The sequence below is a fragment of the Phoca vitulina genome, unplaced genomic scaffold, assembly GCF_004348235.1.
Source record: "Phoca vitulina isolate PV1807 unplaced genomic scaffold, GSC_HSeal_1.0 scaffold40, whole genome shotgun sequence".
NCBI classification, from domain to species: Eukaryota; Metazoa; Chordata; class Mammalia; order Carnivora; family Phocidae; genus Phoca; species Phoca vitulina.
Genome location: NW_022589743.1, coordinates 15,705,625 through 15,730,297, shown reverse-complemented (window position 1 = coordinate 15,730,297; position 24,673 = coordinate 15,705,625). Strand labels below are relative to the sequence as shown.

The 24,673-nt window shown below is 51.6% G+C and overlaps 1 protein-coding gene across 3 annotated transcripts in view; it reads left to right on the top strand.

The window, feature by feature from the left end:
• The first annotated feature begins 5,345 nt into the window (after window positions 1-5,345).
• HNF1B (HNF1 homeobox B) overlaps window positions 5,346-24,673 on the top strand; it is a 52,078-nt gene continuing 32,750 nt past the window's right edge. For 2 of the 3 annotated variants that reach the window (XM_032428992.1, XM_032428993.1), the window contains exons 1-4: window positions 5,346-5,692; window positions 10,218-10,417; window positions 15,065-15,329; window positions 17,224-17,459. In XM_032428992.1, coding sequence (XP_032284883.1) covers window positions 5,349-5,692; window positions 10,218-10,417; window positions 15,065-15,329; window positions 17,224-17,459 — 1,045 coding nt within the window. In that variant the 5' untranslated portion in view covers window positions 5,346-5,348. The remainder of the gene's footprint in view (window positions 5,693-10,217; window positions 10,418-15,064; window positions 15,330-17,223; window positions 17,460-24,673) is intronic. The other variant, XM_032428994.1, reaches the window with a different exon arrangement.

Genomic DNA, 24,673 nt, shown 5'->3' with positions numbered 1-24,673 from the left:
TCTCTCCAGGCATTGAAGAGGAAGACATGAGATGGTCTGCCCTCATGGGGCCTCCTGTCTGTGGTGCGGTTTTTCAAGGGCTGCTCAAAAGTCCAATGGCCAGCACTACACAGAGGTCCAGCCAGAGCTCATAAGCCACCTGCCCAAAGGCCTGGAAATGGACACCCTGGGATTATGGAACCATTTCGAAATGTCAGATCATAGAAGAGTTAGGGAGTTCAAATGGTCATACGGACTAACTGGCCTTTTTTTTTTCTTTCAAGAAATGCTTTTATGAGTAAGGAAATTCATTAAAGATTACTGAAGAGAAATCTTCTCATTTGGGGGAGGTCTTTTATTTTCTTTGAATTAACTAAGTAGCATCTCGATGTCCATTTTTTAGCATAAAATTTACTGGGGTCCAGGGGGAAATATGCTATTTCCTCCTGGTTGAGTGCCGTGAAGCCCCCACAGAGGAGTCTGATAATCTCCTTCATTCACCACGGCGGGGCATCATGAGAACACCACCGTGTTTCCAAGCTCAGACTGTCATTGAACTTTCTGAGACCTTAGAGAAAAATTATGGAAAATTTGAAACATACAAATAGAAGAGTACAAGACCCCATAGATGTCATCATTCAGCTTCAGAAATTATAAAGTTTGCCAGTCGTGTTTCATCTACCCCTTCACATTTTATGGAGTGAGGGTGCTAACTGGCCATTTTCAAAAGCAGAATCAGAGGCCCAGAGAAGGGTGCTCACCAAAGCCCTTGGGAAGGTGAAGAGTCTTCCAGAAAGGAGTATTGTATCCAGAGCTAGGACCTGAGGCTCTAACCCTACAGTCTAGAATGTTCTCTAGGCTGTGACAATACTCTCTAACAGTAAGGCCCCCACACCCCTTCACACCAGGATAGAATAGGACTTATGTTTTACTCTAGAGATTATTTCATTTTTTTTTTTAGTTCTTTAGATAATTCTTTTTTTATTATTGTTATGTTAATCACCATACATTACATCATTAGTTTTAGATGTAGTGTTCCATGATTCATTATTTGCGTATAACACCCAGTGCTCCGTGCAGAACATGCCCTCTTTAATACCCATCACCAGGCTAACCCATTCTCCCACCCCCCTCCCCTCTAGAACCCTCAGTTTGTTTTTCAGAGTCCATTGTCTCTCATGGTTCGTCTCCCCCTCCGATTCCCCCCCTTCGTTCTTCCCCTCCTGCTATCTTCTTCTTCTTTTTTTTTTTCTTAACATATATTGCATTATTTGTTTCAGAGGTACAGATCTGTGATTCAACAGCCTTGCACACTTCACAGCGCTCACCATAGCACATACCCTCCCCAATGTCTATCACCCAGCCGCTCCATCTCTCCCACCCCCCACCACTCCAGCAACCCTCAGTTTGTTTGCTGAGATTAAGAATTCCGAGATGATTTCATTTTGAGGCCTCCTAGAGACTGCCAGATCAATGGGAGAGCCTTGGAGAGTGGAGTGGCAGAGGGTGGAGAGGACCAGGCTCTCCCTGCTGTAAGCAAAGCAGAGGGTGGGGGGGGAGGGGCGGGAGGGGCGGGGGTACATGGTGCATCCAAGAGCGGGAAAGGAATATCACTTATGCTTATGAAGTTACAGGAGAGTTGAATCCCCTGGAACCACATTTGCCTTTCTGCGGAATTTCCAAGATGGTGCTCAGAAGGCCTTCATAGAGTGATGAGCCAACTGGATTTTAACTGATCTTACAACAGAGCCCGCACTTGCCACAGCAAATCTTAGGATTTGACCTGCAGATGCATCATTTGAGTAGAAGAACCTAATATAATCCCTTCAAATTCGGTAACTCTTAAAAAAAAAAAAAAACTGAGAATGGAATTACTCAAAGAGATTAGCTGCCTGACTTCTTTGCCTATTTTCATGATGTGCTACTTCTTCTTTCTAAACGTGGGAGAGCAGGTCAGGTCATCCTTGGGGAACCCACAGTTACTAACTCAGTTAATCCTCACACAAAACCCCGCAGCGTGTATTATTATCACTTTCCACAGAAGGAAACGGAGGGTCAGAGTGATTATGTAATGTGTCCAAGTCCCAGCGCTGGTAAAGCAGATCTGAGACCCACATTTAGGTCTGTTTGATTTCAGCATCTACCCTCTATTTCTCTGCTGTGGATCCTTCACTTCTGCCTCGTAGAATCCCCGATTTCAATTTCCCATCTCCCAAAGCAGTAAAAGCTAGAGACTTTCCTCTTTCATCCTAATGCCCTGCTCACAAGTCCTGAGCCCCAATCCTGGCCCTTCACTTAACTCCAGGAACTGCGAGCCACCGCCTCAAAGTGTCTTATATTTCCCCACTGGACCATATGGCCGCAAAGCCTAACATGCTTACTGTCTGGCCCTTTATAGAAAAAGTTTGCCAGCCCCTGGAATATACCAGGGGGCTATGGTATTAGTTCATCACCATTTTATCCTGAGTGAAGCATAAACACAGAGGATTTCAACTGTACCCTTGTTTCCTCTGTTTGGGGGATGTTTAACCAAAGGGTTTTAGGAGATAACTCAATTAGCATTTATGACCCACATCCTGAAAGACTGTCTGCTGAGATACTTAACACTTTTCTTTTTAAATGTCCGTATGAAGAGGTAGGTATTGCATCTGCTCAGAGATCTGTAATTGCCGTTACTTAGTAAGCACCCATATTACACCAGATCACATATTCAAGGTAGGTCTGAGCAGGAGGATTACAGAAAGTTGCTGGATACACATAGCCAGATTAACTGAAAGATGTACCTGGACACTCATAGGAAATTTCCCAATCAAAGTGAAACTTCCTGTATGTTCACATCATTGGCTTGGGGTTGAGGGGGTAAGAATGGGTTTGCTAACACCTGAATTTTGAGAGATAAAGAAGCTTGAGTCAGACTTGGCACTCAGTAGTCGGAACTACAAATCAAAGCTTTGCTGTTGAAAGGGAAGTGATTGCTGGTTTTTTAATGGGTTTTCCCAGCTAAACACAGAAACTGATCTTCATTACACTTGACTGCTTCTATCATGATAGCAAGTGAGAGACAGAAAAAGAGCTTGTTCTCCAGGGACATTTACTCTGAACACTTCATTATCCTGGTTGAGGGAAGCTTGGTAGGCAGAGAATGTTCTCCCATGGGGCTGAATTGTGAGGGGCAAGGACCTGCCATATGTCACAACAAACTAAAAGACAATAGGGTGAAATGAAGGGCCCTCCTTTCCATGAACTTCTTTCCCCTTTCTTAAGGAAAGAGCCTGAGATAGTGTAAACCTCCCTCAAGGCTCCATGAGCGTAATCGCCCCCTTCCTTCTGGTTCCCAGCACATGTCCCAGGCAGGATCACAGCAGACCCGGCCTTTAAAAGGGGCACTCCTTAGCAGCCAAACTTGGATCAGTCCCACCTGGAGCTTCAGCTCTCACACACCTAGATTTGATCCAGAACCAAGCAGATGAGAGCTGCTGACCCTTCCTCCCCCTTGCTGAAATTCCTCTTTTCCCAGAACTAGCTCCAAGTTCCTCCTAATTGTCTTTTAAAGGTGGGAATGGTAGGAGAATTTGGTTAGAAGCTCCTTTGCAAATTCCCTGATTCTGAATTTTTGTCCCTAATCTCCCAGTCCCTCCAAGCCCAGCTCTGGATCTGCCTGATTCTGAGAAGCTATGGCCTGCAGGGATTAGATTTTTCTACTGGGAACTGGCTTCCTCCCCTTCCCAGACTGGAAAGTCTGAACACCAATTATTAAACCAAGGTTTCACAGGTGGTCTCATTCAATGTAGACAACGCCCCTCCTCCCCCTGCACTGTTGGCATCAGTATTTCACCGATGAGGAAACTGAGGCTTAGAGAGAGTCGGGGGTCCTCTGCCCCAGGAGCTATGGGTCTACGAACGGTGGATCCTAAAAAGCTCCTTGCCCTGTTCTTCTGCAGGTCTGGGCCAGCCTGTAGGTCCAGGGGCGCCTCAGGCCTCCTTCCTTCCCTCTCGTGACCCGGGGAGATGCAGGTGAAACTCCCGTAGAACTGAAAGGTTCGGGCTTCCTTCCTGACCCAGGCCAAGCTGGTAAGAATCTCCACTCCCTCAGCGGTTTCGTGGGCGCCGGCTCCCTCTCGCCACTGCCGCGGTGGCCTCGCGTCTGTCCGAGGAGCGCCGTTCTTGGCCCGGGGAACCGCTGTGTCCTGGAGCTGCGAATAAACCAGAAGGCAGTGGGCCGGGGAACACGCGGCTCGCACTGTCCACCCGGCTTGCTGCCCGCCAAGCTTTGCTCTCGCTGTTAGAAACGAGGCCAGGCAATCCTAGTTCTGCCGGGAAAGCGGAGGCGCTTTGATATTCTGGGTTTAAACAGGCCAGCGTGGCCCAGGCGGCCAGCTCCCCCGCGGCTTGGCCAGCCCAGGTGCTGGTGCAGCCCGGCTGCTGGGGCAGCTCAACTTTGGCTACTCCCTAACCATAAACTAGCCGGCGCCTCCTCCCAAGGGTTCTCCGGGCCTCCTTCCCGCTCGCCTACGCTCGCTCTCCGGGCCAGCAGTTCTGCGAATCCAAACCTCCAGACTCGTCTGGTGAGGGCCTGGGGTCTGCAGAACAAGTAGCCCGGGTAGAACTAAATGGGGTCGCTGCGATCCGCACTCACCCCGCCTGAACCCCCGTTTCCCCCGAGTCTCCGCGTCCGTTCCCCAGGGCTCAGTTTCTCCTCGCCCGGCTGGCCCTCCCTGCCCACCACCTGCGTCGTTTGGGATGCGTTGGAAGGCCTCTCTACTCTCGCATCCTCCTCCATCTCCTTCTTCCCAGGGCACCCCAACTTCCTCCAGCTCTCACCTGCACACCCCCCCCTCCGCCGAAGTGCAGTTTCTTCTCTCCACACTAAAACTGGACCCGGCGGCTGGAAAAGCCCCAGAGCCTCCCACACTAGGCTGCAAGCTACTTGCTTACCAAGTCCAAAGGTCAGCTAAAGTTTGGCTGATAAACAGAACCAGTACAAGAAGGTCTTCAGCCCCCCAGCGTGAGTACAATGGACCCTGGCAAGCCCTGCTCCCGGCCAGGGTCTCCAGCTCTCCACGTCTGCCCCTCATGCTCTCCCTCTCTCGCTTTTCCCCCCCTCCCCACGACCATTTGCATCTTGCCGAAAGCCGGGCCCTCCCCGCTAATTTGCATATCTTATATGGCCTAATGGTGGCGATCATGGCAAGTTAGAAGTTTTCTGACTCCTCTCGGAGGAGACTCCGGGACCCCGGGGAGTAACAGGTGTCTGGAGGCTGAAGGGTGGGGGGGTTCCTGGACTTGGGGTTCGCTTGTGAAACTCCCCTCCACCCTCCTCTCTCGCACCCACCCACCCCCTCACCCCCTTCTTTTTCTGTCCTTGGAAAATGGTGTCCAAGCTCACGTCGCTCCAGCAAGAACTCCTGAGCGCCCTGCTGAGCTCCGGGGTCACCAAGGAGGTGCTGGTCCAGGCCTTAGAGGAGTTGCTGCCATCCCCGAGTTTCGGGGTGAAGCTGGAGACGCTGCCCCTGTCCCCCGGGAACGGGGCCGACCCCGACACCAAGCCAGTCTTCCATACGCTCACCAACGGCCACGCCAAGGGCCGCTTGTCTGGGGACGAGGGCTCCGAGGACGGGGACGACTATGACACCCCTCCCATCCTCAAGGAGCTGCAGGCGCTCAACACCGAGGAGGCGGCGGAGCAGCGGGCGGAGGTGGACCGGATGCTCAGGTAGGCGCGGACGGAGGTGGGGAGTACGCGCCCCAGTCCCCTTGCGCCCGGGCCTTGTGCCTGAGCGACGCTGCACGCGACCCTGTTTCCCACCAGAGAAGTCACCCGGGGGGCGCTCCGCTTCTCTCCCAACACCTGGACCCCTCCCAATGCCGCAGTCGGAGGGCCCTGAATCCCGAGGTTCCATCTGCCCCTGCCCAGGCCAGCGCCCGGGACCCGAGGGCCCCTCCGGGCCTGGGAGAACCCGAGTGGCGGAGCCCTTGGCGGGAGGTGTGCGCGCGCGACTGAGGGTGCGGGTGGGTGCAGTGAATCAGGGGCCACTTCCCGGGAGCAGAGGCTCCGGCCCGCGCCGGTCCCAGGCCAAGCGTTTCTCCTGCGCGCCGCCTCTCGGGTCCCGGGAAACACTGGCCGACCTCGGGCGCAGCCTCCTGCTGCTCTTTGCAGACCGACTGGCGGCACCCGGGGCCGGGATCCCGGGGGGCGAGCTCTCTGGCGGGCACTCCCATATGCAGCGTCCCTGCAAGGCCCTAGGATTATCCGGAATCCCCAGGGCCGGGTTAGATTTGCAAAAGGAAATGTGTGCGTGTTGTAGGGCCGGGGTGGACCCGCACCGGGCAAAAGGATCTACGCAAGCCAGGGGCAAGTGCGGTTAAGACCGCCTTTCGCAGCGGATTTGGTCGCATTCTGAGAACGAAGGGCGTTTCCAGATCTGGCCGCCGACATGCCGGCGTCCTCGGGGAATTCGGGCCGGCTGGCGGGTCTGGGATCCTTTGCTGGGCCTCCCCGACTGGCCTAGGGCTTGGGCTTTGACAGCTAGTTACTAATTATCCAAAGAGCCGAGCGGTTCCCTTAGACCGCACGTCGCTCCCGGCCGCTCGGCTTTAGGACCGAGTCCCTTGCGTGGCCTCGGACACTTAAGCGCCGAGATTTCAGGGCAGGGGCCGGGACCAAAGTCGCGCCCGGACTCAGGCAGCCTCGGCCGCACGGCCGCAGCAGCAGTTTGGGGTGGGTTGTGACCTTGCATTTGAATTTGCCATCTGGGGACCCAGCGGCTTACTCTCTAGCAAAGACAATCGGGGATTTCTAGATGGTTTTTTTTTTCGCCCCAAGTATTTTTGCTATTCGTAGGTTTGAGGTTCTTCCCTCGCCGTTCCCCCGAGCGGCGGCGGTTTCTTCCCCGCGGGGGTTCGAGCACAGGAAAGTGAGGGGTCGGAAGAGAAGCGGCTGGGGCTCCAGGGCGGCCTGGAGGCTGAGCAGGGCCGGGCAGTCTAACCGAGCTCCCGGCTGCCTGCCACGGGAAGCCGGCGGGGCCCAGGTCCATCCACCTGGCCGCAAGCGCCCGTCTTCTGGCGGGGTTCTGGGAGGTTCTGCGAAGCCCGAGGCGACCCAGGGCCCCCTCCGCACCCAGCCCCGCGCTGGGCTGGACGCAGCAGAGATGTAACATAAACGGCAGCACGTGGAGTTAGGGTGTTATTAATTTATTTCTATAAATCATCAACAGAAAGATACACAAAGAGTCGTGATTAGGTTGAAACGAGAGGCGGGTTATTCATTGGTGAAGTTGTAAACGCGGCTTGGAGAGGGAAGGAAGTCGGAAAGCCGACGCGGGGTTGCCGGCCGCTGCCCGCGCGCACGCTCGGCGCTGCGGGGCGCTCCCCGCCAGCCCCCCGGCGCCTAACCTGGGCAGCCCGAGCCGCCCCGCCGCGGTGCGCACCTGCAGGCCCTGCCCCGGCCGCGGCCCCGGGCCCTCGGCGCAGCGCCTGGCTCCAGCCGGGCGGGGAGGGAGGCGAGGGGCCGAGCCCCTCACCGGGGTGGAGACGTAGAGATGCAGGACAGACCCACGCTTTTCCCCCTTCCCAGGCAGGTGCCGCCTTCCCTCCCCCACCTCTGGGAGTGCTCAGACTTTATTAAAGTAATTTTTCAAGAAATTGCTAGCGGTTCCCAGGTCACTGCACGGTCGGCTCCCGAGCGCCGGGACTCCTGAGCACTCCCTTTTTTTGCACACCCTGTTCCCGTAAAGTGGAAAGAAAAGAACAGAAGTCTCTTTTTGGACTGCCTGGACGCTCTTTCTACCTCCTAGAAGGGAAAGGCGAGAAGGGAAGGTCGGGAAGGGAAGGTCGGGGACTGCGCGCTGCCTGGCCCGGGGCTCCGGGTTGGGGCCGCCTCGCTCGCCGGCCTCTAGACTGGTGCACCCAGGGCCTTTGGAAAGGAAGGAAGCCAGAGCTGAGGCTTCTGAAGAAACGCGGGGCGCACTGTGCTGGGGTCCAGGGCTCTCCTGCTCCCGGGCAGCAAAGTCACTGGAAAGGAGCCTGCTGGGCCCGCTCCGGGCGCCGGGGTCGCGCCTTTGACACCTGCGCTCTGAGCACAGTGGCCGCTCGTGTTTCTCCGGCTCCGTGTATTTGTCGGGGTTTGGAACCTCTCAATCTAAGCAGTATTTTCAAATGAACAAACGTAACCAGCTCTCCGGGGGCCTCCCGGTGAATACAGGTGAATTCTGTGGTCAGAGAGCTATAAAGGTACAACTACGCCATCTTACCCCTGACTCTTGTCATTAAATGCGGGCTGAAAGGTTTGCTAGAGTTTGTAGGGTTTCCCTTTTGTTGTTGTTGTTGTTGTTGTTGTTTTTTCTTAACCTTCCCAATTGTTAAGCTAGTTATTCTTTCCACAGAACCTTTCCGTCTTAGAACAGTAAATTATTTTGCTAGGTTTCTTAGACGCAGGAAATGAACACAGGTAAAGAAATTTAAACAAAACAAAAAGAGTCGAAGAATCTGTTAAAGCGATATTAACTTTGAAAACCCAAACACTTTTTCTAACTTCCGAAGCGATTGTTTGTATCTGTTGAAAGTGTTTTTCCACCCTCAAAATATCTGTGGAAATATTCGCCAGAAGTAAGCTTTAAAATGATCGCTGATGTTTCTACGGGAATGTGCATTACGTGGATATTTTCCACGTGTGAAACTGGATTACGTTTTCTCATTTTTTTGTCCTTGTTACTTCATTATGTTTCATTACTTGGATGTACCTTTATAAATACTTGAGAAATGTATATATATATGTAATTAATATACATAATCTTAAAAGTTTGGCTTTCAAAACATCTCTGCCAAAGCCTGTGATCTCACGAATTTAATATCAAAGACTTGTTTAAAAAACCAGTTATTCAGATGCTTACAAAATGTTTACTTACTGAATTTTTAAATTCGTTAAACAAAAATTAATTTTATTTACCATATGGTAGGCACCTTAGAAATAACAATTTCATTTGCAACAGTATGTCGGTTTTGTCCTCTGCTTTACACGTTCTTTATTGTTTCATATGAAACCAATTTTTCCCTTCATTTTTTTCATGTTCTATCAGGCTGTTATACACATCAGCATATAGTAAAGGAGTTCTGGGTCTTTTTTTTTTTTTAAGTTAAATATATAGCTGTATTAAATAGTATATGTGGATGTATTGTATGAATACTTTTGTTCTGTACTGTGCCTCATTTTTTTAAATTTCTTGTTGTAAGTTATATCTCTTACTTTTAAGTCACCTGCTCAATAAGCAAGAAAAGATATTGGCAAAGTTGAAAATATTTTAAATAAAATTCAAAGGCCCTAGTACATTGCTGTAAAGAAACTTTTTGCATATCTGTATTTCTGAGAAATGAAAAGTATAAGCGAGTTCTTAATCCCAGGCTTGAAATTTATGAGAAACATTGCCTTCCAGATACATTTCTTCCCTGACAGGAAACAGTGGCATTTGGGGTGGTTAATATCTTATTCAGAAATTGATTTGAAATTATTCATCCCCATTAGGTTTCATCTGGGAGGTGGGGGCTGTGGAGGGTTGTTGTTTGTTTGTTTGTTTTTTAAATTTGCCTCACCTCACTGGAGCGATTCTTCACTCTGGGAGGAACTTCATTGTATTTCTTAAAACTTTCCTGAAACTCTGAAAACTTAAACATTTGGTTGAGAAGTCCTCCCTGCTTCTCAGGAGATGGACACAAATGTTTCGCTCTGATTTTATAAGACAAGAAACTGAGACATCCACTCAGAAGGGAAATAATGTGGAAAAGGTCTAGGATTCAAAACTGACGCTGCCCCCCTGTCCTTGTAGGATCAGCCAGCCCAGCCCCAAGTTAATGACATCTCCACTTTCCAGAAGGCCTCTTGCCTTCATGTCCCTCACTTTCCAGGAAAATGAAGGAGAGCAAAAATAAAACAGGAACTTTTCTTTCTGCTCAAGAAAGTGAGTGCTGGTAGTGCCTTCCCATCCCTGAAGGTGGGAAGTCATTGTCACCTTTACCCTCCTGATCTCAGATGACAGGCACCGAGTGTACCGTATAGGAGCTTTCATCTCCCTTTCATTTAAGTTCTGTTTTGGCCTCACCTCTCTCCCAAGCATGTAGCTTGGGCAGATGGAGAAGTAGGTGAAGATCAGAGTTGTGCACAGAGTGTAGGTAAAAGCCCTAAAAAGAGAAGATTTCTCCCCTAGACATCTTCCGCCCAAATCCTAACCATCTGCTTATCTGTCCAGCGAGGACCCCTGGAGGGCTGCGAAAATGATCAAGGGCTACATGCAGCAACACAACATCCCTCAGAGGGAAGTGGTCGATGTCACAGGTCTCAACCAGTCCCACCTCTCTCAGCATCTCAACAAAGGCACCCCCATGAAGACCCAGAAGCGCGCAGCCCTCTACACCTGGTACGTCCGAAAGCAACGAGAGATCCTCCGACGTAAGTGCTCTAATCCCCCCTGGACCTCAATCTGGAATGACCTTTGCCCTAACTCTGACCCCTGTGGGATGCCTCAGTTTTGCCTGCATAGTACTTGGCAAATATAAGGAAGCTGGCAGGTGGATTTGGTTTTCATAGTTACTGCACAGTGGATCGGCTTCCATCATTTTCTTCTCCCATGGTCCCTTGCTACCCAGCCGGCTGCCTTGACAGGTCTGTTACTGTGGGCAATGTACCTCCACACATTTTCTGGTCCCCGCTTCCAACATCCCTCTCTTTGAAACCAAGTAGGTAACAGTGGACTGTTGTCCCCAAAGTAAGCCAAGCAGCTCCCCTTGATACATGACCGCAGATCGGAGTTCCCAAGGAAGACATTCTGTAACCATCAATACCTATTGATCACTATTACTGTTCTTTTCCTCCCCTCTGGACAGACTGTACAAAAGAGAAGATATTTGTATATATAGATATATTCAGAACTCGACCCTGTTTCTGGGAGGGGGGCGCACTTGCATCCCGAAGCAGTTTAAGGTGATTCCTCACATGTATCAAAATCCGCACAGTTTTGAGACTTCAGCTGATGACCCTGTTTGATGAGGAAGCCGCTCTGGCTAAGTCCGGACACAGCAGCAGTGTCTGCATTTGGGATGCTGACCAATCAATAATTGTCATTCCCACTTCCATCCCCAAATTTCCTTTCTGTCCCAAGAGTTCTTCCACTCAGTAATACCAAGAGATTTTTTGTTTTGAAGCATAGGGAAGTTTGAACTGCACTTGAATGATGACTGTTTTATTTTTAGGAAAGTATACTTTTACATTATCCTTTAATTATTTTGATCTGGCCCTTTTCCCAGGAAAATTTTGTATGAGCTTTCCACTCTTTCCCACACACTGTCCTCGGGGCTGTGGGCTCCTCTCTTTGTCAAGATGCTAGTTTCCACCACTTTCTGGGTTGAATTTTTTTTTTTTTTTCCCTCTCACTGGATGGCCACTTTAAAAAATCTTGTTTTCTGCCATGCACTGCTCTGGAGGGATTGTTTCAGTATTTATCGTCTTAGTGTCCGTGGGCCGGAAAGGCCTTCATGGTGGAAGGAAAGGTTTTAGACATCCATCTCACATGGTGGCTGTTTGGTGGAAGCATTAAATGGATAGATGATAAGAAGCGAAGCCAGAGTTCTTTGCTGCATAGGAGAACAGGCCCCCTTTAAACTCTGGGTTGATTCACCACGCACGGTGGCCAGGGCTTTAAGAATTTGTGTTTCTGACATGAAGCAACTCTCTGTTATTCCTGGAAAGTCTAGAACATTCTCAGGAGCCACAGTCTCCAAAGGCCGGAGAACCCTTGGGCCTGCCCTCACTCCAATCCAAGCCTCACGTGGCATCTCCGGTTTGAGCTGCCTCCCTGTGTTCAGTGGATGTTTTCTCAGAAATCAGAGAGATTCGGGAAAGGCCAGTTAGAAGCTATGAAAAAGACACACGTCCCGGAAAGTTTCTCAAGATGCTCGAGAAGAGACAAAAACGGATGACCGTCCCTTGCAGGGGATTTTTAAAATTATTGTTATTATTTTAAAGCCGCATGAGACCTAAACCTTAAGAAACATTCCTTCATTCTGTAAATATTATTTGAACATCTGTTAGGCGCCAAACACTGTCCTGGGCTGTGAGATGCACGGGCCCTATTCTCCAGGTACTTACCACCTAATGGGGGAGATGACATGTTTGAGTAAATAATGACAGCTGCTTTCTAAGAGCTGTTACACGGGTGTACACAAGGGGCAGCAGAGGAGTTGCTAAATTGCCTGGAGACATCACAGAGGGCTTCCTAGAGGAGATGGCATTGGAACCAATTCTTGAAGGATGAATACAAGACACACAAGCATGGGATAAAAATTAGCAAGTGAGATGGAATGTGTGGAAGGAGAAAGAGGGGGGAGCATTTAAAAAGAGGACATAAATTTTCTTGAAAAGCTAAAAATGATAATATCAGCGATAGTATTCACGGGCCCATCTACACGTAGAGAATCTGCTTGTCCAAGCTGGCTCTTGAGCCTATAAACAGGCTGCTGAAACCAGCTTCTCCAAGTTAGTTTTTATGGACAGCAAACATTTTTCTGTCTCCCCACTTTCCCCCATTGATCTAGAAGGAAGTGGAGGAGAGGTGGTGGTGGCTGGAGGATGGGCTGAAGTCTAGTTCTTCAAGACTCAAGAGGCTAGGGCCCTGAGGTGGGCAGACCCCAGATATTTCCAGGCACCTGTAGTCGAGGCAGCCTGGCCGATCCCGGCGCATGCTGGGTTCTGGACATGATGCGGGGCTGCCTCCCCAGAGGGCAGACAGGCAGCCCCGAGCTCCGGGCAACTGTGAGTGAGCCTCACACCCACCACAGACAAAACTGGAGTCCATCCTATTACCTCCGCTCAAGTCAGACGTGAAGGTTTTGTGGGTGTATTGTTTGGGTTTGGTTTTTAGCAAGAGGTGATGCAGAGGCTGCTAAGGAGCCTGAGTGTCTGTAGGCTGGGCTCCCTTCCTGGCTCGTGCCCCACATCCATGTGACTTTGGGCAAGTCACGTAACCAGTACGAACTTCAATTTCTTCAGGTACAAAATGGAGAAGACGATATTTCTTGCATAGAGAGGTTGTGAGAATTAGATGGACCTCGTAGGATACCCCACCACACCGGTAGCTCAATACACGTTCATTGTCATGACATCTGTTCATCGCATGTGAAGAGCCTCGGGTGGATCCTGGGTCCTTGGGATTATCCATACGGGCTTTGCCTCGGACTCATGGTGATGCCACAGGGAGGAGAGGAGACCTTCTCTGAGCAGGGACCTTCTTTCTCCCCCTCTTACTGTCCCTCACGTAGCTATACTAGCCGGTGGCCATGAAAGCACTTTGAAAAACATGGCCTCCCTAGGAATTTAGGTCCCCATCATCATCCTGACTAGAGGTAGATGTTCTGAAAGACTGTTGAGTGCCCCCTTAGGTTTTTACCTGGTCCCATTCCACAGGCAGGGAAGCCGGGGGTAGAGGGTGGAGTTAGGTGAATGGCTGGGGCCCCCCATTATCCAAAACTGAGGCAGTGGCTTCCTGCCAGGAGATTTGGCAGAGACTCTCTCGAGGTATCTGAAGCAATTGTTCGGAATCCATGCACACAGAGCTGCAAGTGGCCTGAGAATCCTCTAAAGCGGCTAGGGCCCAAATCAAAGGCCCCAGCAACACCTTCAGACACTGCTTATAATTTGGTCATTCGGCAGCGGGTTCAAACAAAGCCCGGCACCACCTAGAGCTGAGTCCTGAGTCCAGGCTGGTTAGAAGCCCACTGTCCTGAGGATGGACCAAAATGGAAATAGATCCTTAGATTGGTAGTAAGTTCCCCATCGCTGGAGGGTTATAGACTAGAAGACCATGTGGTAGGGTGTCGTAGAGGGGATTCAAGCATTAAATAGTGGCCCGACTTTGAACCTTGGAGACTTTTGGATCGAATTGCCTCTGAGACCTGCAGGAGTGACTCCAGGAACCAAGAAAGAAAAACATCAAGGTCCAGAACCTGGGGAGCCGGAGTTAGGAAGTGAATCTGTCATGTGTCCTTGCTCAGCAGGGTGGCTGGCCTCTATGCTTATTTATCTGTAAAATGGAACTAATGACTGCAAACCCTGCTTCATGTAGATGTGAGGAAGACAACAGCAAAGTTCTCTTCTCCCACAAGTAAATAGCAAATCTCATTTAAAGCCTATAGGCTAGGGTGTCCCCACTGGGTGAGCTGCCACCTTTCATTCATGCATTCAACAAAAAAGTGTATTGAGGGTCCCTATGTACCCGGATCCTGGGAATTGGAAGGACAGGGAGCATCACTTCATCTACATTTATCTTTGTCCAACTCATTAAATGCCGTTGCTAGAAAGGTCCTGTGTTTGCAGTCTTCTGCATTTGCCATCTTTCAAAAGTGTAGGCAGATCCATAAGACCTTTCCCTCTTGGGCTGTTGCCCTCAAAAATGGACCCCTGGACACACACACACACACACACACACACACACACACCATTGCCTTTGAAATTATCTGAAATCAGAGAGCTTCTTCTCTTTCTGTTCTAAAACTCCAGTTACATTTATTTCCAAGTAATAGTGAACAGGTTTTGGGTCTTGGGTTTTTCTAAGAGCATAACATCATAATGTAGACGCCTAGGATACATGAGAAGAGAGGAGAGATGGGGAGAGCTATTTTTAGTTTCTGAATATTTTGTCTAAGTGTGTATTGTACCTTTGAGCCCTTTACCTCTAGACCTGAGACTTGGTTGAGCTCATCCTCTTGGACACCAAAGTACAAGAGTTCAGGATTCAGAGGGTTGCTTCATGTCTGAGGGCCCATGAGCCAATGAGAAAACATAGCCACTAAAACAGTGGCTGGGCCACATGTGAGCTCCTTCAAAGAAAGGAAAGAGGTGGCTTTGGTGGAGTGAACCGAGGTGGGCAGTGAGGGGCCTGTTGTGGGCTTCCCCTCTGGCCCCCACTGCCCCACACATAATAACGGCAGATGGCAAAGCTTAGGGGAGAGGAATAAAGGTGTTTTTGTCTGTCTGTCTATCTGTCTGTCTGTTTGCCAAGTGAAGGCTACAGACCCTATCAAATCTACTCCTTTCTCTTTTCAGAATTCAACCAGACAGTCCAGAGTTCTGGAAATATGACAGACAAAAGCAGTCAGGATCAGCTGCTATTTCTCTTTCCAGAGTTCAGTCAACAGAGCCAGGGGCCTGGGCAGTCCGATGACGCCTGCTCTGAGCCCGCCAACAAGAAGATGCGTCGCAACCGGTTCAAATGGGGGCCCGCGTCCCAGCAAATCTTGTACCAGGCCTACGACCGGCAAAAGAACCCCAGCAAGGAAGAGAGGGAGGCCTTAGTGGAGGAGTGCAACAGGTAACACCACCAGAAACTCACTCGAGCAGGCGGGCAAGCACATGGACCTGAGACCCATCCCTTCAGTCCCGGGATATTGAAGTACTGGTTGTCCAGCTAAGTGTGGCTACAGCAGGGTTTCCCAAAGCATGTTCCATGGAACCCGATTTCACGTTGTTAACAAATAAGTTTGAGAAACCTCAGGTGCATTCTTCCTCCTGGGGAGTCGTGACATATATTAACATATTAAAGACTCTGAGAAGGCCTAGAGTGAGAAACTTACTTTGCTTTGTTGAGTTGATTACGAGGCATGGGATCTTTTTCTCTGGGGGATACTTACACCATGAACTGTTATTGTAGGGAAGATACTTTGGGGGATGCTGGTCTAAAAATATGCCAGTGGAATGAGAATCATGTGTTTGACCTCCATGCAGACCAGGGAAAAACCGTCCCTTAGCCAGACTGGCTCTCGCTTTGACCAAATCTTTGTACAACCACTGGTTCAAGAGGAAACTTGGCAGAAAAGAACTGATCAGATCTGTCCAATCCACTCTGCCCACATTGATTAGAGTTCTTTTTGTATCTTAACAACCACATGTAATTTTAAAGAAAACTATTAGAAATCCTTGGGATATCTTTTTTTTTTTTTCTGTCTTCATTCCTGCCATCCTCCGTGACTCCACCATTGACTTTGACTTTCTAAAAAGTCTGGTCTTAAAAAGGCAGGGGCCTGGGACGCCTGGGTGGCTCAGTCGGTTAAGCATCTGCCTTCAGCTCAGGTCATGATCCCAGGGTCCTGGGATCGAGTCCCGCATCGGGCTCCCTGCTCCGCGGGGAGCCTGCTTCTCCCTCTGCCTCTGTCTCTCTTTCTCTCTGTCTCTCATGAATAAATAAATAAAATCTTTAAAAAAAAAAAAAAAAAAAAGGGCAGGGGCCGAGGGGCGGGGGCGGGGGCGGGGGCGGGGGGCGGCGCCATGGTGACTTAGTCGGTTAAGCTTCAGACTCTTGATTTCAGCTCAGCTCTTCACTGGGTGTGAAGTGTGCTTGAGGTTCTCTCTGTCCCTCTCCCTTGCTCGTATGAGGGCTTGTACACATGCTCTCTAAATAAATAAATAAGTAAATAAACAAATAAAATAAATAAAAAATAAAATAAAAAGTCTGGTCTTTGCTCTGGCTAAGACCTGTGGGCTCTCTATCCATCTCTGGGCTGGGCTGGCTCTGGTTAGGGAGGTGAAGCCAAGAAGGGACATGTCCCAGTGTCACAGGGTCCCCAGGGTCCCTAGGCTGTGCTCTGTCCCCCTGCTAAATGAGAAGCCCCCCAGCACCCAGTGGGGTCTGAGAGCCCCTCTCCGACCTGGCCACTGGGGTTTCACCAGCAGTGATAAAGCTAGAGACCAGCCTCCTCTGTGAGTCCTCCTGTCACCCCACCCAGCCTGCCCTTCGAAAAGGATTCCTGGGGCACAAATAAGGACTATGGCTTCCCTAGCACCCTTTTGGGGCTATCCAAACCCCAAACGACCAGAAGTCCCTTTGAAGGGGTTCAGATAGAGCTAGTGAAGGACTTGCCCTTTTGTAGGTTGGGAAGAATAGCAACATAAGATGTCAAGAGGCCCAGTCTGGACCTTCTCCCTGTATTACCTGCCTGTTGGCTGCTCTCTTCATGTCGGGAGCCACACCAGAGGCCTAAGCCCCTCATGCGGCCCCTGTGTTCGGCCCCACTCCAGCCATGTCATCAGAGAACTACGTGGGCTGGACTTTTCTCAGGACAGGCTCTTCCCCAGGCCCCAACTCTGTCCTTGGCCTCTTCATATTCCTAAGCAAGTCCACTGAGATTGTGTGTCTGGGGCCAAGGACCAGCAGGCCTCGCCCCGGCTGCCCTCACTCACCATCTTCCCCCTTCCCTGTCCATCCTCAGGGCAGAATGTCTGCAGCGAGGCGTCTCCCCCTCCAAAGCCCACGGCCTGGGCTCCAACCTGGTCACTGAGGTCCGTGTCTACAACTGGTTTGCAAACCGCAGGAAGGAGGAGGCGTTCCGGCAGAAGCTGGCCATGGACGCCTACAGCTCCAACCAGACGCACAGTCTGAACCCGCTGCTCTCCCACGGCTCTCCCCACCACCAGCCCAGCGCCTCTCCTCCAAATAAGCTGTCAGGTAAGCCCGGCCCAGGCCCTGATGCCTCGGCAGCCCAGCCGTCCTGCTTCTCCCCACCGGTCTCAGCTGGCTCAAGATTTTTCGGAGGAGGAAATGGTGGGATGGTGCTAGGGCTGGCCTCCTCCCATGGCCAAAATCTTCTTGTGAAAACAGTGTGTGGCTGTGGTCAGCTTTCCTCTGAGTCCTTGCTCAGCCTCCAGGGAGCCCCTCTCCCCAGCCTTTTCTGGGTCCCCTTTCTTCTCCCTGGGTGGCTGCTGACTCAGCAAGTTGGTGCGACTGTCTGATTAGACAGAGAGGCTGTCTTATTGGCACTCCAGGTCCAGACTGCAGGGGTCACCTCCTCGCCATCTGGATCCCACCACAGGGCTCCGTCCGGCCATGGCGGGAGGAGCCCCAGGGCCTGTGGGGAAGGGCCACTCCACTGGCCGTCTCTGCTTGTTGCCAGAATTAGCATGGAGTCAGTCACCTCAAATCTTGGCGGTGCTGAGTTGGCCAAGACTGGCTGGGTACCTACTGTGTGCACTGTGTGCTGGGCCCCCGGCCTGCCCTAGGCGCCTCTGCTGTGGGCTGTGGGCTGTGGGCTCGTCAGGATGGAAGCCGACATCTTCACTGTGGGAAGGCGCCCCTATGTGCTGAGTGGTGCGGTCTGAGGGTGAGCACTTCTCCCCCCATGGGAGAAAGTTCGGGTTATTCTTGAGAGGCAGAGAAGCCCCCCTCCCCGCCCGGAGAGCGCTAGCCTGATGGCAGAGTAACTCTGTCCCTTAATGGAAATTCAAAGCAGGGTTCAGAGGGCAGAGGCAAACGGCATGTGGCCAGCATGGAGCGCGACTGGGGCACTTGCCGCCCGCCCGCGGTGATCCACGGAGCTGGAGCTGGGGGGGGGGGGGGGGGCGTGGTTGGGGCAAGGGGCATTATTGAGAAGACAATGGCTATTGTGCTGGGACCTGTGATCTCCACACCAAAGTCAGGGAGCCTGCAAGCCGAACAAAGGCCGGGCAGCTTTCTGACAAGCTGGGGTTGTGGTGAGGTCACCACGGGGTCGTTCGTGTAGGCCTTCTGTATACTGACAGGAGACACAGAGCGGGGCTGGGGGGTGGGGGGGCCGGGCAGGTACTGGAAGCTGAGCAGGGTGGGTGCCAAATACAGCCCGAGGGCCCTCTGATCGGAGGCCCCCCCCCAACCCCCAGATCTCGGCCTTTTAAAAAATCATGGAATGCTAGAACTGGGAGGAGCTTCAAAGAAGGAAACTGAGGCCCCAAAGAAGCAGTGACTTGCCAATGTTCACAGAGCGAGGGTGGCAGAGGCGGCTAGAACTCAGGCCTGCTGATTCCCACTTGGAGCCGCATAGGTGTGGGCGCGTCCTGCCCACAGAAGCTTCTCGTCTCCTCGGGAAGGCATCGTGCTGGCATGGAGTGCCCAGAACCATTTAGGGCCCAAGGCTGTCTTCCGGGGCTCCGTGTGTCCTTCTAGGGAGGAGACTCCTATTTATGGAGCAGTAATTACGGGACACTGTGTTCAGTGGCTGCGTCCCCTCTGCCTGAATTTTCACTCGGGGCTCATCGCGTAGTCCTTGTCCATGCCCAGAGAGGGGATTCTCGGACTCGGTTTTGAATCCTGTACCTAGCCAGCCAGGTTGATCCCCACAACTGCAGCGTGACCCAGTCACATCACTTCTCCGAGTCTGACTTTCCCGTCTGTAGAACAAAGAAGTAGGACCTACCTCATCGGGCCCACGTGAGAAGTAAATGAGAGAGTGTGTAAACACCATCTTTCCCAATAAGCGGTGACGACTGTCATCATTGCTCTCGTTCTGGCGAGCAACAGAGGAAAGAAAGGCAGCAGCAATCCCTTTCCTCCTAACTTTCACACCCCGGGGCATTATCTCCTAAGAGGTGACATGTACCCTGGCCCTGGGACCGGGCTGGGGCCTGGGGTGCAGGATGCTGGGAGGCGTGACTGTGGCCCCCTCTCCGGCTGCCAGGGTGGCACGTGAGCTGTGCTGGGGCGCCCAGGGGATGCACCCCGGGCTAGGCAGACAGCAGGCTGGAGCCTGGCGCTCAGGGTGGCCTATGGTCTGCAGAGCCTCTCGGTGTGCTTCCTATCATGGGCCCCACCACCAAGGTCCGGCCTCTAGCCAAGCCCAGAATGTACCTGGATGCAGAATACAAAAAAGAGCTCCATGGGGGGCCAAGGAGAAACCAAGACCCAGAGTCAGCATCAGCACTAGCACCCTCTAAGGCTAAGCGAGGGGCGGGGGGGGGAGGGACAAGACCCCAGGCCCCCTCCCCCACACCCCCTCCCCTCCGCACGCCAGCCTCTGAGCCAGGAGGCCCGGAGGCATCTTAGAGACACATCTTTCCCTTGAACCTTCTTCCTGGAGAGGAGAGCATCCCATCTCTAAGGAGCCCCTGGTCTCGCAGCCACTCTCGGTGGGTTGCGGCCCACTTGCCCAAGGTGACCACAGTGTGACCCGGCTGCTGGAATGTCCAGCACAATAGGAATGGCAGGGGGAGCACTTTGCCTCTGTCAGCGGCTGATTGGTTACAAGGTGCCCTACAAACACCCTGTCCGCAGAATCAGCTGTTTTCGGCGCTGTCCCCTCCCGCCTTTACAATCACACACCAGCATGCAGCCCGGGGTTGTCATGGCTTTGTCTCCCTTATGCATGCTTAATTGACAATTAAGCTGGGGCTTTGAACCAGCCTGGCTGCCGCTGATGAGCCTTCATCTTTCCAGTGAGAGTCACAGGGGCACCCTTTGTTTGCTCTTCTTGGGGGCCTGAAGTTACTGTAGCAGGCTGCAGGCAGCCATTTATCTTCAGCCTGGAAGGCCTTTATCTGCACCCCCCCGTTCCAGCTCTCGTCAGCAGGAGCTGTCCCTCGTTATAGGCCCCATGACAGCCCATTCTGAGGCCATTGAGGAGGCCCGGAGTGATGGCCCCTACCTCCATTCGGGAGCGGAATCAAGAGAAAGGCCCCCAAAAGGTCAGAGAGCAGGGCTGTGGTGAGGAAAGGGACTGGTTGGAGACAGGTGCTTGTATTGATTGGCTCGAGGAGGAGGAGGGAGGAGGAAGTTGGCGTGGACTGGAATCGGGGCTAGCCTTGGCCCAAGCCTTGGGATCCAGCTGCGTGAGCTGTCGTGCTCCCTGTGTCCTCTGCTCCAGCCTGCGGCAAATTCCCTCACCCGGCCCGCTTGCCACAGCCAGGGAGGGGCAGACGGTCCTCGTCAGCCTTCATTCGCCCCACGCGTCATATCCTCACTCTTGTGTCCTTCACTCATCTTTCAAGAAGGAAATTGAGGCTCATCCTCTTGGAAAGAAAGTGAGGCACAGAGGCGAGAGGGAGCCCTTCCAGAAGAATCTTTGGATACCCTGACCGACAGCCTCTTTAAGTGGGGGCCTTTATTTCTGTGGCTGCTTCCTCCTGTCTCCCTTCAAACTCTGTTGCCCCCTCTCTAAGCCCAGTGGACTTGATTGCCCCAATGGTCAGATCAGAGCTTAAAACCCAGAGAATCCTGCTGCCCGCATCCCTCTTGGCCCTTTCACCCGTCCTCCCAAGTCACCCACAAGAATCTAAGCCTGGAACTTAGACAAACCAGACTCTGGGCCAGGATATCTGCGTGATTACTGCTGTTTTCCCTGATGCTGAAATCGGTAGGACCCAAGGAAATCTCCAAAGTGCCCAATGGAAGGGTTATGGCTACACGTGAATAATCATAAGGTCTAGTGTTGATTAACTATCTCCTGGGTCCCAGGCCTTGGGCTGAGCACCTACATGCGTCATCTTATTTAAGCCTCACAGCAACCTTGTAAGGGTAGAAACCTTCTGTCCCCGTGCCCCCATTCTACAGTCAAGGAAGGGGAGAGGTTTAGAATGTAGATAATTTGCCCAAGTTCATATAGTTAGTTAAGTGGCAGGCAGGTTTTGAACTGTCACGCTGACCATCTCTCTGCTTTATGCAGATGCTAAGAACTTGGCAGGCATGGAAACACACACACACACACACACACACACACACACACTCTCCCTTCTTCCACATTCTTACTGCTCCCCTCTGAATGACTAAAAGGCTTTAGGAGAGTGTGGCCGAGGATGGGGAGGGGGGGGCGGCGTCTCCCATTCTGGCTCAGTTACCCCCCCCCCCCCCCCCCAGCACCAGCTGTTGCCCCTGACCAAGGAGGATTTTGCACCCTGCCCGGGGAAGAAATTCAAGCCCCCTCTTTCACGACCCCATCCCCATCTGGGCAGGGATTTGAACTGCCCTTGCAGGCCCGCACTGTCTGGGCACTAAATGCCTTAACAACTTAATGGGGCTTCAGAGACGGTGCAGGCACCTCAGCGCGCCTCTGGAGCTCCGCCCCCTCCCCAGGCAGCAGACAAGAGGGGGGTTTATGAGGGCGGCTGTAAAAATATTCATCTCCGCAGCAAAGGTCCCCATGGTAAATAAGCCCTATTGTCCCTAAGTAGCAGATTATTTCAGTTCAGAAAAGAAACAAATCCTGCCTTGAAACACGTGGTATTTGAGGAAACACTTTGGTACTGACTTGGAGTTGAGTGGTAGACCCGGCTCCAGGGTTCTCCTTCATCAGGAGCTTATCTGACGGCCATTTTATCTGCTAAATTTGAAGGTCGTTTTATCTTGCGGTACCACCCCATCGGCTGCCACTAGATTGAGGAAGACAATCAGGATATTAATGAGATTAAGAGGCCCAGCCTTCAGAGATTCTGCTGGCAACCTCCTCCAGATAGTGGACCAACCCTGGTCTGCATACAAAGAAACCTGACTGCTGGGCTGGTGGGGCTCAGAAGCTCTGCACAAAGGGGCCGGGAGATACTGGAGTGCTATCGCTGTAGGCAGCCCCGTTGGCCATGCCTAATCCCCCTGAAGGACCCTTAGATGATTCAAGGACTCCTTGTTGTCTCCAATCAGCTCGAAGGAGGAAGGAAGCTGCTTGCAAGGACAGAGCCCCGGCCAGCAGGTTCCTGGAGAAGTGCCCTTGGAATCTGTTTGTTGAAGTGTTTTGGTTTTTTTTTAAGATTTTATTTGAGCGAGAGAGAAAGAGAGAGAGGGTGCGCTCGCATACGAGTGGTGGGGAGGGGCAGAGGGAGAGGGAGAGAAGCAGACTTCCGTGGGGCTCGATCCCAGGACCCTGAGATCGTGACCTGAGCTGAAGGCAGACACTTAACTGACTGAGCCACCCAGGCATCCCTGTTTGTTGAAGCCTTGATGGGAACTGACAGGAGCTTGGGGGGAATTAAGCACCAGAGGTGCGGAGAGCGGCCAAAATCTGTGCAAGGATCTTGGAAGCAAACTTCCTTGATGGGAAGGCCCAAGATCTGGCATTTTGCCTCTACCCACTTTTCAAGGAGAAGTACAAGTGCAAATGGGGAAGATTACAGACAGAGAGATAGAGATTGTATAAATACAGATATACAGATGAATGAATGAGTGAAACATACCCCCAAAATAAGGTCAGATGAAGTATTCAGTTGTGGTTATCATCCTAGTGATCATGGGATCTCTGGTATAGGGGTTGGCAAAACTCCTTCTGTGAAGAGCTAGATAGTAAATATTTTAGGCTTTTCAGGCCACATAGTCTCCTTTCACAATGACTTCACTCTGCCTCTGCAGAATAAAAGCAGCCCTGGACCATATGGAAATGAGTGACTGTGGCTGTCTTCCAATAAAACCTTATTTATGGGACTGAAATTCAAATTTCCTATAATTTTCAAACATCACAAAATAGTCTCCTTTTAATTTTTTTCCCAACCATTTAAAAATGTAAAAACCAAGCTGAGCTAATGGGTCCTACAAAAACAGGCTGCCTTGGTGTGGGGACCACAGTTTGCTGACCCCCACTCTAGGATAATGGTTCCCAAACTTTGCCACACTTTAGAATCAACTAGGGAGCTCCTAAAAATCCCAATGCCCAGGCTGTGCCGTAGACACCTGACGTGTAATGACCCAGACATGGAATACATACTGAAGATAATCTGGGGAAATGCTTTCATAAATCCAGTGGGCATAGCAACAAAATCATAGGCTATGTAGGAAGACCTGAATTCCAGCTTCAACTTGGCCACTCATTAGCTGTGTGACCCTGGGCAAATCTCTGGGATCACTAAGCCCCGGTTTCTCAATTTGTAAAATGGGGACACTAACTTATGCAGATGCTACAAGGATTAAATGAGATAATGCATGTAAAGCACCCAGGAGATAGCAGGTGCTCATAAATGGTAGCTAATACCTTTCCTTGCAGAGCCTTGTTTGGGGGTTTTCCCCCTCTCTTTCCCTCTATTCCTCTTGGAGGTTTCTTCCAATCCTGACTTTTAGAGAATTTTTTTTAAAGATTTTATTTATTTGACATAGGGAGAGAGAGAGAGAGAGCACAAGCAGGGGGAGTGGCAGGGAGGGGGAGAAGCAGACTCCCGGCTGAGCAAGGAGCCCGACGCTGGGCTCAATCCCAGGACCCTGGGATCGTGACCTGAGCAGAAGGCAGCCGCTTAACTGACTGAGCCCCCCCAGGCGCCCCCCATGACTTTTAGAGAATTTGAGTGTGTCCAACTAGATCCTCATCTTGGTGTTCGCGGCAGACCGAGGCTGGCCGCTGGTAGCATACTGAGTGTAAGGCAGTTTCTCATTCTTCCAAGGAGGACCGCTCTGTGACATCCGTAGCATATCTCCAGGGCCGTATCCACTTTTATAGGCATGTAGTGCAAATGCCCTAGATAGGGAGGGAAAGTGGGGAAGCACCAAGGATTGTGGGGAGGGGCGGAGGCTCCTGACCATGTAGCAGGAGGTCAGGTTCATAAGATGACCCTGAATTTCCTGGAGGGCATTTTTCTCCTTTAATTTAAGGAGGCGTGAGCACCCTGCTTGTTAGTAATTAGCCCTGGGAACCTGCCAATTAGAGGGGGTGTGGTCCTTTCTTGGTGGAAGCCCAATCTGAGAAGCTTAATGGCCTTTGTTCTTAGGAAGGAGGCTCCCCCAAACTTCAGGTGAAAAGAGCGGCAGGAAGGGGAGGGTGGGCACATCCCCTGCGGTGAATGTGGGAAACCTCAGAAGCTCCAGAGGGCCGATCTTCTGGAAGCTACTTCCCTCCACGTGTGAGCTTGCATCAGCTTTAGACCCCTGCCCTCTGCTCCGGCTGCCGCAGCCCGGCAAAGGTTGAGCCAATGAAGCTCAGTCTCCAATGCTTTCAGGAAGTCAAGAAC